Source organism: Notamacropus eugenii, chromosome 2, assembly GCF_028372415.1.
Source record: "Notamacropus eugenii isolate mMacEug1 chromosome 2, mMacEug1.pri_v2, whole genome shotgun sequence".
Taxonomy (NCBI): domain Eukaryota; kingdom Metazoa; phylum Chordata; class Mammalia; order Diprotodontia; family Macropodidae; genus Notamacropus; species Notamacropus eugenii.
Window position 1 is genome coordinate 121,109,883 of NC_092873.1, and position 13,535 is coordinate 121,123,417.

Here is a 13,535-nt window from a genome sequence, read left to right on the forward strand (position 1 = left end):
TTCCACATAAAGGGTAAAGAGATATGATTTATCCTTAAACAGACAATTGATATGTTTCCTGTGTCTCACCATTTGCTTTCATCTAATGGACAACTGTAAATGCTCTCCACTATGTTTTCCCCCTTGGAACATGTATTTTCTCATAATTATGCCTTTTAATTGTACAATGTCACCACTCCCCCCTTTCCCTCTTTACAGCTAGTTATTGGTTTCTTTTGAATGAGCTATATACATTCAGAGATATAGCTTAGTTGTAATTCTCATTCTATGAAGGTGACGCAGGCAAGATTTTGTAGTGATTTTGGACTATAAATATCCAGAAATTTGCTGCATTTATCACTTTTCCAAAAACAACAGCTAATACTCTCTTTTATATATATAGTTAATTTTGTTAAATATTTCATGTAATAATTCAGTAAATTCAATAAACGTAATAATAAATGAATAAATAAATAAATAAATTCAATAAACAATTCGATAAACGTAATCGTATCATCGCAAATATGATAGTTTTGTTTCCTCATTGCCTGTGTTCATTCCTTAAATTTTTTTCTTATCTTATTGCTATTGCTAGCATTTCTAGCATGATACTGAATAATAGTTATGATAATGGACATCCTTATTTCACCCCTAATCTTCTTGGGAAGAATTCAAATTTAACCCTGTTACAGATAATGCTTGCTCTTGGTAGATAGATACCACTTACCATTTTAAGAAAGGTGCCATTGATTCCTATGCTCTCTAGTGTTTTTAATAGAAATGGGTATTGTATTTTGTCAAACACTTTTTCTGTATCTATTGATATTATCATATAATTTTCATTGTTTTTCTTATTGAGGTAGCTAGTTATGCTGATAGCTTTCTTAATACTGAACAAGCTCTGTATCCACCTGGTCATAGTATATGTTCTTCAGGACATACTGCTGTAATCTCCTTGCTAGTATTTAAAAAAAATTTTTTTTTACGTCGATATTCCTTAAGGAAATAGGTTAATCATTTCTTTCTCTGAAAAGAGTGCATTTAATATTTCTGCCTTCCTGCATTTGGTTGTGGGGCTTTTATGCTTTAATATATGACCAGTTTTTGTGAAAGTGTCATGTGCCATGAAAGTGTCATGTGTCATTCAGCTGATAAAAAGGGCATATTTGCTTTTATTCTCATTCAGTTTTATCCAGAGGGCTATTATATTTAAATTTCCTAAGATTCTATTCATCTCTTTTATGTCTTATTTATTTTATGATTAGATATCTACCTCTGAGAGGGGAAAGTTGGGAGTCCCCCATTAGTAGAGGTTTACTGTTTATTTCCTTTTGTAATTCATTTAACTTTTCCTTTAAGAATTTGGGTAATATGCAATTTGGTTCATATATATTGAACATTGATATTGTTTCGTTGTCTATTGTGCCTTTTAGGAAGATACAGCTTCCCTACTTATCCCTTTTAGTTGGTCTAGTTTTGTTTTCTCTTTGATTGAGATCATGATTGTTACTCCTGCCTTTTTTTTAAAATGTCACTTGAAGCATAATAGATTCTAGTCCAGCTCCCTATTTTAGTTCTTTGTGTAAGTCTCTGTTTCAGGTGTGTTTCTTGTAAACAACATATTGTTGAATTCTAGTTTCTAATACATTCTATCAGGGTCCCTGATCCCTAGTTACCAAGAGTGATAATGCTCCACAAAGCTCCCACTGCCTCTTGACTGAAAATGCTCCTCTTCTTCATCCTTGAATTATGACCTAAAAGTCAGTATAGGGCACAGGCAGTTGGTCCTGTCTCCACGGCTAGCATGTAATCTCTTTCTGACCAGAAGCCAAATCCCTTTACTCTCTGCCTTAAGAGCTCCCAAAATTGCTGCTGCTTCTGTTGCCACCACTTAGTTCCACCACTGGTGTCTCATCCATGTGGGTTCTAAGCCAGCCTCCACCTCTGTATTTTCCAACTCCCCTTCTTCCCAAGTACTATGAAGTTGGAAAAATGTCTCATTCCAACCTTTCATTGGCTCTGTCATTCCAGAATTCTGTGTGAGGCATACTTTAAAATCGTTTGGATGGGTACGTTGGGAAAGGCCAGCTGATTGCTTGCTTTATTCTGCAGTCTTGATTCTGTCGCTGGAAGTCAGCAAATACTTTCTTGAATTATTGTTGGTGATGATTTCATTCTTCCAAAGGTGGAAGAATCATCAAGTTAAAAAAAAAAAGGTAGCTGTCTGAAGAGACCAACATGGATACATAAAGAACTCACAAATCAACTTATACTTTTAAAGAATTTGACGTAGAAATTAGGAAAATTCACAAAGGATTATGAATACAAAAAGCAAAGCTTAACACAGTAACATAATATGAAGAGTTAAAAAACTTAAATGAGTTGGAGCTAGTGAGGAAAGGAAAAGAAAAATTTTTTTAAAGTTTTAATTTTTTTCTGAAGCATGGAAAAGATGAAGATAAAATAAGAGACAGAACTGCTGTTTAAGGGAGATGGGATAATGGAATTGGCAATAGTCAAATTTTACTCTTTTTTTCCTGCCAAGGAGAAATTATCTTTGAACTGGACAACACAAAACACATTTTGAGTTGATGCTCAAGATAAATTAGGAGATAGGTTAAGAGAACCTAGCTGCTACTGATGAATTCTAGTCACCTGGCTCAGAAAATTTATATGTGAGTCAAAAAAGACTTAGTTAATATGATTATTGAACTACTCTCAGTGATATATTGAAAAATCATAGAGAACAGGAGATGGTCTATGTAAGAAAAAAGTCAGAAGAAAAGGGAAACCATAAATTATAAACTAGTGAATTTGACTTGTTTCTGGGCAAAACTCTAAAACAAGTGTGACTAATGAACATCTACTATAGAACACAAAGTAATAATGCTCACAAAGATCCTACATAACTTCATCAAGAAGAGGTCATTTCAGATTAACCTTATTTCCATTTTGAACAGAGTTGTTAAACTTGATTATTTCAATGTGATAGTTGTAGATTTAGTGAACTTTGATGAAATATTTCATATTGTACTTGTGGAAAAGATGAAGATATAAGGATTGGATGATAGTATAATTAGATGAATTTGGAACTGGTTGGATGACCTCACCTAAAAACAGTTATTAATGAAATAAAGGCAAGATGAGAGGAGGTTTTCATTGGAATGCACCAGGCATCTTTACTTGGCACTATGATATTTAGCATTTTTTATTGAAGATTTAGTTAAAAGTATATATGGCAACCTCATCAGCTATGAAGATGGCACAAAGATGGAAAGGATAACTTAGAGACTTCATGACAGAGTCAGCATGGAAAAAGTGATCTTATTAAGATATATATCGATCATTGGGCCAAACCCAATAGCATGAAATTTAATAGGGCTAAATATAAAGTTTTTTAGGTAGGTTCAAAAAAATTGACTTTTGCGGGTATGAAGCTGTAGAATTATTAGATAGAATATTTTCTGGAAAATATTTAGGATGCTTTTCTTGAATACAAACTCAATATGAGTCATATGGCAGACAAAAGAGCTGAATGGATCATTATTAGAGAGGGATAACTTCCAGGAACTAGAATAAGGAAGTAATAATTGTGTTCATCCTTTGTTGCTAAAGACCATGCCATCAGAGAAATGATGACATGACTTGCACTTGACTTTGTTTTCAGTGAGGGAGGGCTCTGCAGGTCACCATCCTCACTTCTCCTCTAGAGTCATCTGAATCTAATGACCAGATATTCATCAGGATGACTGGAGGTGACCCAGGATGCACTGGGAGACCTTGGGCCCTTTAGGTCAAGGTCTTTGCAGGCACTCACTTAGGGTAAGGCAGCACCCATTCATTGAATAGGCCTGTTTAAGAAGGAGCCAGGGCATGGCCCCTTTAATGAGGTCAAGAAAAGAGAGACATCAGGCTGGATGGGAAAAACAACCACTACTGATAATCACTTTCAAGCTAGGATGGCATGGTTTTCTTTGGCAACGAAGGATGAACACAATCCTGTAAATAGATGCAGCTGGCTGAATGTTACCTGGGTAACTCACCTCCTCCTCTCCTGTCTGCCTCCCTCTCCCTTTCCTTCTTCTCTCCAAAGGAAGGTAAACTTGGAAGGAAGTAATAGTAGTCTTACAGTGAAAGAACAATCCCATCTCCTGTACTGCCTCCCCCACTCCACTCAGATGTTACTTCCTTGTCTTCTGATTGGTAGAATACCAGATTTAACATCTATACATGAAAAATTATTTAACATGTTCAGTTTGGGGAGAGAAGGCAGGTGTTAAATGCCAAGGCTGGTAAAACAGGAAAATCAGAAAAAAACAACAATTGTCAATATCAACGTGGCAGGTTCGGATTCTTTTGGGATATGACTGGATCCAGCATGAGTATAAGAAAAGAGTAATGTCATAGAAATAAAAGTCAACTTTAAAAGTACAAGAAAATCTTTAATTCTTTATAAAAATAGGACGTATATGGTGGTGAGACTAATCACATCTAATGGACAGACAATAACCAATATCTTCCTATCCTATTCCTACCAAAGTCTTCCTATCACACAAGTTACCTTGAGAGACTACTTGTTTGACTTTTGCCTTTTCATCCTCAACATCTCACACAATGCCTGGCAAATAGTAGGTATTTGATAAAGATTTATTGATTAATTAATTTATACTTTTTTTCCTGTAGTTATCCCATTAGTTAAGTATTCCCCTCTCCTTTTCATTTCTCTTTGGGAGGTCTTTCAGGAAACACTACTTTCTTCTGAATAATCTCCATCTGGCCAGTATTCATGCTGTGAAGATGAGTTCAACTTTTAGAAATAGCCAAAGGTTTTCATTTTTTTATTCATTCATAGCAGACTGTTGAGTAAGGCACTTTATTAAATTGAGTTATATTATTTTGTACTGAAAGCAAGGCATGAGTATGCCTGTTTTTCTATTGTTTCTTAGAAATTGGTCCAGAAATCTATTCCAAGTTAAAAAAAATTCAAAGATATTTTGAATGAGCACCTCATTCATGGAGTCAGCAGCAGTTCCCCCTCAGGGACAATAGACAATTTGGTTGAGCAAGTTCTTGTATTCCTTCTTATATTACCTGTGATTTCATCCATGTAGGGAACGTCAAGTACAGAGACCCTTTCCTCTAATGCTAATTGACTATAACCAGGCTTGTAGCTTAGAGTTGATTAGGGTACTGAAAAGTTAATAGGTTTGTCAGTGGTTACATAGCATGTTCCTTGAATCCAGTTTTCTTGACTCTAGGGTCATTCCAGTGTTCATTATTTCCATGCTTCTTTTCAAGTTCTTGAATATCTACTTGAGAACCACCACTAACTAATCATTTTTTTTTTACTTTAAAGTAAGACCTTATAATCCCACTGGAGAAATTCTATGAGGTAGAACTACATCTAAGAAATTGCTTCCACACAAGTAACTGCCTTTAAGTTATGGAATTCTTCAATGAAATTAAAAAAAAAGTTTCAAGGGAAAAAAAAAAAACAACCTTGGTATCTGAAGAATTTGGTTGAGGTTTCTTTTGAAATTTTTTTCCCTCTCACAGCTTTGAAGTCCTACATAAAGAAACTTGGTCATTTCTGATAGAAATCTCATATAAAAAATATTTTGTTTGTCATTAGGCACTAGATCAACCGGCCAAGTCAGAAAGGATCACCAAGGACAGCATATTAGACTCGCATCTGGAGGTAATGATAACAAATTTCCTGGACTTTTTGTCTAGAATCCCAAAGCATGGTGCTAACCCAGTGACTGGTTTCGATTTTTCTAGTTGTGTTCCCCCGCACAGCTCAGGCAGCAAACTGAAGAGCTCTGTGCTGCCATTGATAAGGTCTTAGAGGAATCCTTGTCCATGGTAATGCCTTAGACTAGACTGTTTAATTCAAAATATTTGTTTTTGTTTCTGTTTTTCTTCATTTCTCATTTACCATGGCACCATTCATCACATCCTCTATACCTCCCCTACCCCTTTTTTACTTCCCTAGTATCCTTCAGATTCTCCTTCAAGTTCCATGCAGACATCATTGGGTTCTGATGGAAACAAAGTACGTGAGTCTTCCATTTAATTAACCTAACTCCCTCCATGTTCTGTCCCTTCTGACTTATCAGTCCATAAGCATTTATTACACAGTTACTACCTGCTGGGCTTTGAATAAGAAAAAATTCTTCAGTCATGCTTAAGACTTTTGTGAAAGCATATGTGTGTAATAACATAGACTGCTCTAGAGATGCAAAAATAGGAAGGCTATTGCACTGTGTCCATAATACCAAAGATTAGCATGAGAAGTCAAAGCTTATTGCATGTCAAGGGGCTCAGGTGTGAGTATATGTGCATGTGCATGTGTGTGTGTGCGTGTGTGTGTGTGTATTGCTTTGTTGATTGTCTAATGTTACTTTGCTTCCATTTAGCCCAAAGGGAGATGATGGTAAAGTTTTCTAGCAGTCTCGAAGTCTTCAGATTGCAGAGAGGATACAATCTTCTTATTCTGAAGTCTTTTGGGGGGGTTGTTTTTGAGATAAGAGGCTGTTTTCTGAAAGTTGTACACACATATATATGTGTACATATGCACATATTTGTGTGTATTTATACATACACATGTGTGTATATATGTATACATACATATACACATGACCATGCACACATATTTGTACTAATATTTGAGGGGTAACATACCTACATTGCGCAACTTATTTGTTGTTTCAAACACATTGCTTTTGATTGTCAGCCTGTACATGTCTTTTTACTAATGATTCTCACTTGAGTAGTATATAGATGGTGTTGGATAGATGGTGATAGACTAGAACTGCCCTTAACTGGGATAGTAATTCCTATATCTAGGAAATTTTGATATGACTTTATTAAACCCACTTTACTGTGTGCTAAGACCAAGTCTAATAACATATAGAAATGCTATTTCCCAGCTGTAAATATTATAGAAGGGAACAACTAGATGATGCAGTGGATAGAGTGCTGGGTCTGGAGTAAGGAAGATTCATCTCCTCAAGTTCAAAACCAGCCCAAGTGACCATGGGCCAGTCATTTAACCCTGCTTGCCTTTGTTTCCTTAACTGCAAAATGAGCTGGAGAAGGAAATGGCAACCCATTTTAGTATTTTTGCCAAGAAAACCCCAAAAGGGGTTATGAAGAGTCAGACATGGCTGAAAAATGACTAAAGAACTACAACAAATATTATGGGAATGATTTTCTAAATATTATGGACTTTCATTATCTAGTTTGCTTATTTAATTCATACATATACTGCATCTACTTAGACACACATGGGAGAATGAGCACGAGAGATAGCAAGAGCAAGTGAGAAAGAGATTGATTTTGCATAAGTATGGAAGCAGTTGGTTGGCATACGCTATTAAATCACCAAATGCAGTGCAATGCCTCCTCTTTTTGACTACAGTGATTTTTATTGATCTTTAAATATTTTTATTATAAACTTAATGAAAGAAATTTCAAAATAAAAAAAAGCAAAGAAAAAAGGGGGGGGGGGGGAATGCAGAATCTTACCCAAACCACTGAAGTCTTAGTGAGGCAAAACCTAAAGAATTAACAAACAAGCAAATAAGACATGTTTGCTCTGTGAACCTTCTAGATTTGTCTGGAATACTATTTTAGGCTCTTCCTCCTTCCACTTTTCCTTGCCCCTTTTTCCTTAGTTGTCCCTCTTTCTCTTTCCACCCCTACTTTCTCTCCCTTCTTACCCCATTCTCTCTTTCCTTTCCCCCCTCACCATCTTTTCTAGTCATTATCAATGTGTATACCAATCTGATTCTGATGATTTCACTCTGCATCACTTCATGTCAGTTTCTTTGTATGTTTCAGATTCGTCATTTTAGAAATACTATATTACTTTAATATACTATAATGCATTCAGCTAGTATCTAATTGTTGGATATATGGATTGTTTCTCATGTTTTTTGCTATTACAAATAGAACAATTATCAATATTTTTAATAGAAGGACATCTCCCCTCTTTTTTTCTTTTTGTAATGCTTTTGGTACAGAATGCTAGTGGCAGAATTACTGGGGCAAAAAGGATGATATTTGTGACAATTCCTTTTACTATATTGTTCTCCAAAACATTTGAACCTAACTGAAAATAGATTAACTGTTTGTCTCCACAATAGTAATCTTAAAATCTTTTTCTTATCCCATTTAATCGGAGAAATAAAATCAGTGGTCAAATTGATCCTAAATGTTCAGAGAAAGAGTTAGTGAACTTAGAAGGTGGGGTATTGGACTTGGAGTCAGGAAAAACTTGATTCAAATCCTGTCTCTGAGACTTAGTAAAGATATGATCATGGACAAGTTATATATTCTTAGTCTCCTAATGAGTACCACCTCTCAATCCCTTTTATCTTAATCTGCTAAATCCCAATGGGATTTTGATTTGTGTTGGTAGAGGGAGTTTCATGTTAGTGAATTCAGATATCCTCCCTATATTTGTGTGGGGGCAAGCTTTGAGAAATATGTAAATGTCTGTCATTCATTCAATATTGATTACTTATTATGTACAAGGTACTATAGTGGAGCCATTATCTTTAAAGGATTGAAACAAAATAAACTGTGCTATTGCTGATCCTTTGGTTGTTCCATCTGGGTGATTATCTTTATTTGAATGCAGATGCCTGTAACTCTTCCAAGAGCAGCTGGTCGGGAAACAAAATATGTAAGTCCCTTTTGTAATTATCCGTGTTGTTTTTAGTAGAAGAATGTGGTTTTATTTTTATTTATATTGTTTCAAATCTGTTCTTACATGTGTAGAAACTGGTCCAGTTGTTATATCTTGGTCATATGTGGGAAAGTGTGTAGAGACACTCAAAATCATAGTATCAATAGATCTAACTTATTGATAAATCCCTTCTCTAATGAGAGACAGAGAGAGAAAAAAAGAGACACAGACAGAAACAGAGAATCAGAGAGAGAGACACACACAAAGAGACAGAGAGAGACACAGAGAGAGACAGAGAGAGAGAGAGAGAGAGAGAGAGAGAGAGAGAGAGAGAGAGAGAGAGAGAGACAGAGACAGAGACAGAGACAGAGAGAGACTGAGAGAGTGAGACAGAAAGAGAGAGGCAGACATAGGTAGATACAGAGACAGAGAAAGGGACGGATCACTAGAGGTCGAGAGTGAGGAAAACCTAGGCTTAAGTCCTTCCTCTGATACATATTGACCATTTGGGGCTGGGTAAGATATTTAACTTTTCACTGTTTCGGGCAACTCTTTGACTCTATAAACTGTAGAATAGTTATTTACCTGCCCTGGTAGAGGAAATTCCTCATCTAAGAGTTCTCTATACCAGTAAAATTATAAGTTCAGTTACTATCTCTATTCAGTTACCCCAGATACGAAGCAGTAGTGCTAAAAAACAAAGTAACAAAATCCAGCCCCAAACCTTTTACTGTATCTTTCTGACTTTTTATTTTTTTAAATGTTCTTAAAGTCAGGATGATGGTCCTTAACATTTTTGTGGGCTATGTTTATGGTAAGTTTACATAATGTCATATTGGTTGGCTAATAATCCTTTTTAGCGTGTTGGCAAGTCAGTGGTTTTTGAAGGACTATTCATGCTTTCATGCTTTTGGACAGGGTTTAACTATTTCCAGGTAAGCAAACCTTTTGAGTTGAATTGAGAGCTGCCTGTAGGCAAGTACAAAAACACAAACAATTCCATTCCATTCGACAGGCACTCACCAAGCCTTTACTATATATCAAGCACTGTGCTAGGTCTTGGGGATAAAAAAGAAGAAAAAAATGTAAAAATCCTTGCCCTTGAAGAGGGCATGTATTTTGTGATCCCATTGTCATAAGATCTGGACCTCTAAGATATCATGAGCTCTTAACTTGGTGAACAACTTGGTCCGTGAACTATATGTACACACACATGTATATTTATGTGTGAATATGTATGTCTATACATACGCATATATTTCATGTATATACACATAACTATAACTATATATCTATATAACTATATTCATATATAACTATCTATATCCATAAAGGTATATGTATATATATGTAGGCATATACCTCTTTCTCATTTGAGAGAGACAGAGAGAAAAAGAGAAAACTGTAAATTAATAGACTTAGTTTCTTTTGTAATTCTATATATTCTATTATGTGAGTTTAAAAATATCCTGAGAAGGGCCCTTAGGCTTCATCAGACTGTTAAGGGTTCCATGACACAACAAACAAATGAAGAACTCTTGCTCTAGGGAGAGGCAACATAGAGAAGTGAAGAGAAAATCTCAAGTCAAAAAGTCCAGAGTTGAAGTTTGTCTCCTCCTGGGTGTTTGACCATGGGCAAGTTACCTTTAAAGTTCTTACCAGCTCTAACAAGTTTTAAATCTAAGATTGTTATAATGTACAGCTTTCTGCCTTAGTTGTAGCTGCCTCAAAGCACATGATAAAATTGACTTAATGACTGAATTGCAAAGTCCCTTTAAGAATGGACTATCATGGAATAAAGATAAGCACTCCTCTAAACACAGTCCTTAGAAGCTTTCACTTCCAGAAGCTTTTTGTTACCCTTTAGTGATGCTAGATGGGCAACTATTTACTAAGTCCATCCACTGCTCTGAATTCTAGAAATTATTTTGGTTAAACCAATCAGCAGGCATCCACGTAGGGAGTGCTCCAATCAGAGTATTCCTTCTAGATAACTTCAAGTGTGAGCTTTTGTCACTTGGACTAACGGCCAGAGTTGTACTGCTTTTGACAATGTAATGTCATTGCGTGTAGATAAAACCTTGATAATTTTTTTTTAATTTTTATAATAAATTATCAAAACTGATCAGAACAAGTTAATACTTTATTCATTATGTTAGAACAGTACTTGGGTTATTGAATCATCACTGAGCAGGTACAGTGTAGTTAAAAACAAGTGTGAATCCTGAGGCAGTTAAGATTCTTGAACTTGATGAAATCTCTTTTATTGAATGAGAAGTTTTGCTTTTGCTTTTCTCTCCTGGCTTGGCATTTGAATCATGGTTTATGACACATCATTTAGAGGAATATTTCAATATTCCTTCAATAGTCTCTTCAGAGAATTCTGTGCCAGAACACAAAAACCAGATTATCTTGTGGTTAACTCTTAGAAAACATGCAAATTTTAGCACCTTATCATATTTATTGTGCTCCCTGTATGATGCTTAGTACCTTTTTCTTGAATATTTTATCAAAATGAAGTTTGATGACTGGAATTTCCCTCTGAATGTTAGAAGTGTGCTTGAGCCAGTTGGAACTTGTAAGCTAAAGGTTGAATTTTCAGTATGAGCATTTATTCCTTGCAAATCAGATTATGCTACAAATCAAGGCTTGAGTTATTGTTTTGTTGATTATTAAGACTTAAGAAAGTGATAGAGAAACTGTTAATAACAGAGATGCAATTTAAAAGTGTGTCTTGTTTGCACATGTTTTTTGAGAGCAAGTTGTTAAACCTTTACTGGAGTACCCCTGAAACTGACTCATCATATAAAAAAATGAAAAAAAATGTAAATATCTTGGTAAAGAGGAGAAATAACAGCTAACATTCCTAAAGCCCTTTAAAGTGAACAAATGTCTTTATGTAAGTTATCTCAGTTGATCTTCACAACAATTCAGTGAGGTAGGTGCTATTATTATCATTGAAGTGATGAAGAAACTGAAGCTCAAAGGGGATGACTTGCCAGGGTCACACAACCAGTAAGTTGTCTTAACTCCAAGTCCAGGGCTCTTTTGTTTTGAATCACTGCTGTTTCTGAACCTGAATGACTCAAATGATCAATGTTATACAATGACCAATATTTTCTTTTAATAGAAAAGAGATAAGGGAGAGCCTCAGTGGCTTTATATGTAAAATAGGGATGATAATAGCAGTTGTTGTGATGAGGGTCAAATGAGATAATATTTGCAAAAAGCTTTGCAAACCTTAAAAGGCTACAAAATTCTATTACCACCACCACCACCACCACCACCACCACCACCACCACCACCACCACCACCACCACCACTACCACTACTACTACTGCTACTACTACTACTACTACTACTACTACTACTACTACTACTACTACTACTATTACTCCCTTCATAAGCTTCTAATAGCTCTAACTGCTTTAGAATTTGTCCTATCACACTAGATAAGACTTGATTTTGTTTTATCAATAATTGAACAAATCCATATACCTATACTTTTCCTTCTTCTTCTCTCCAAAAAATAAAAAATAACACCAAACATCTAAATATATAAATAAGCAGCCTGAAAAAGATAAAGTACTTTTTTTCCATCAGCTTCTTTTCAATGTTTTAAAGCTAGGTATCTTCAGAGTGTGGGCTTTTTGGGTCTCTGTATCATCAGTCATGGAAGGATGCTTATATTAACATCAAACACCAAGGTCATGCAGCTTACCATCTCCAGCTCCACAGAAGGGACTCAATACAAGGAAACTGACTTAAACTGTAAGAACAGAAAGTGCAGGTGGACTCGAGAAGACACCTTAACTAATTAACATTGACTACCAAGAGAGTTTGTAGAATCATTATCTCTTAGAGAACTTTAAAATTTCAGTAGAAAATCTATTGATCTTGGATCATTACAACTTAATTATTTAATTAGCACTTACAGGAAAACTGAGCAAAGAAGGGTGGCTTTTTTTCTTTAAATTTCAAAAGTTATTTGCAATATTGGTAGAGTTGAAAGTAGCAGTATATTTATCTGAGTTCCCAATCTTCTCAGAAGTATTAGCAGTCCTTAGTAGGATGGTGATAGCTATTTGCAACCAAAATTTCTCTCTTTTCTGGGGGCCTTTTTGAGAACTTATCTCTTTTCTATTAAAACAAAATGTTGGTCATTGTATAACATTGATCATTTGAGTCATTCAGGTTCAGAAACAGCAGTGATTCAAAACAAAAGAGCCCTGGACTTGGAGTTAAGACAGCTTACTGGTTGTGTGACCCTGGCAAGTCATCCTCTTTGAGCTTCAGTTTCTTCATCACTTCGATGATAATAATAGCACCTACCTCACTAAATTGTTGTAAAGATCTACTGAGATAACTTACATAAAGACATTTGTACACTTTAAAGCTCTTTAGGAATGTTAGCTGTTATTTTTCCTCTTTACCAAGATACTTACATTTTCCTTCATTTTTTTTTACATGGTGAGTCCGTTTCAGGGGTACTCCAGTAAAGGTTTAACAACTTGCTCTCAAAAAACATGTGCAAACAAGACATACTTTTAAATTGGATCTCTGTTCTTAACAGTTTCTCTATCACTTTTTAAAATCTTAATAATCAACAAAACAATAATTCAAGCCTTGATTTATAGCATAATCTGATTTGCGAGGAATAAAATGCTCATACTGAAAATTCAGCCATCAGCTTACAAGTTCCAACTGGCTCAAGCACACTTCTGACTAATTCTGACCACGATTCAGAGTATATTTTCTATTTCTGTTACTGCTGCTGCTACTCATGCCACCATCTCTCCTATAGCTACCATTACTACAAGAGAGTCAGGGTGGTTTTGTGAACAGAGGGCTGGACTTGGAG

At 35.4% G+C, this 13,535-nt stretch overlaps 1 protein-coding gene across 9 annotated transcripts in view; it reads left to right on the top strand.

Moving 5' to 3' along the window:
• The window catches only part of MLIP (muscular LMNA interacting protein), a 384,978-nt gene that overhangs the window by 223,238 nt on the left and 148,205 nt on the right, over positions 1-13,535 (top strand). For 6 of the 9 annotated variants that reach the window (XR_011974323.1, XM_072642493.1, XM_072642487.1 and 3 more), the window contains 4 exons: positions 5,612-5,677; positions 5,761-5,844; positions 5,975-6,034; positions 8,627-8,671. Coding sequence is in view for 8 of the 9 variants with exons in the window: in XM_072642493.1 (XP_072498594.1) it covers positions 5,612-5,677; positions 5,761-5,844; positions 5,975-6,034; positions 8,627-8,671 (255 nt within the window). In the remaining variant the exon portion in view is untranslated. The remainder of the gene's footprint in view (positions 1-5,611; positions 5,678-5,760; positions 5,845-5,974; positions 6,035-8,626; positions 8,672-13,535) is intronic. The other 3 variants (XM_072642489.1, XM_072642490.1, XM_072642491.1) reach the window with 3 other exon arrangements.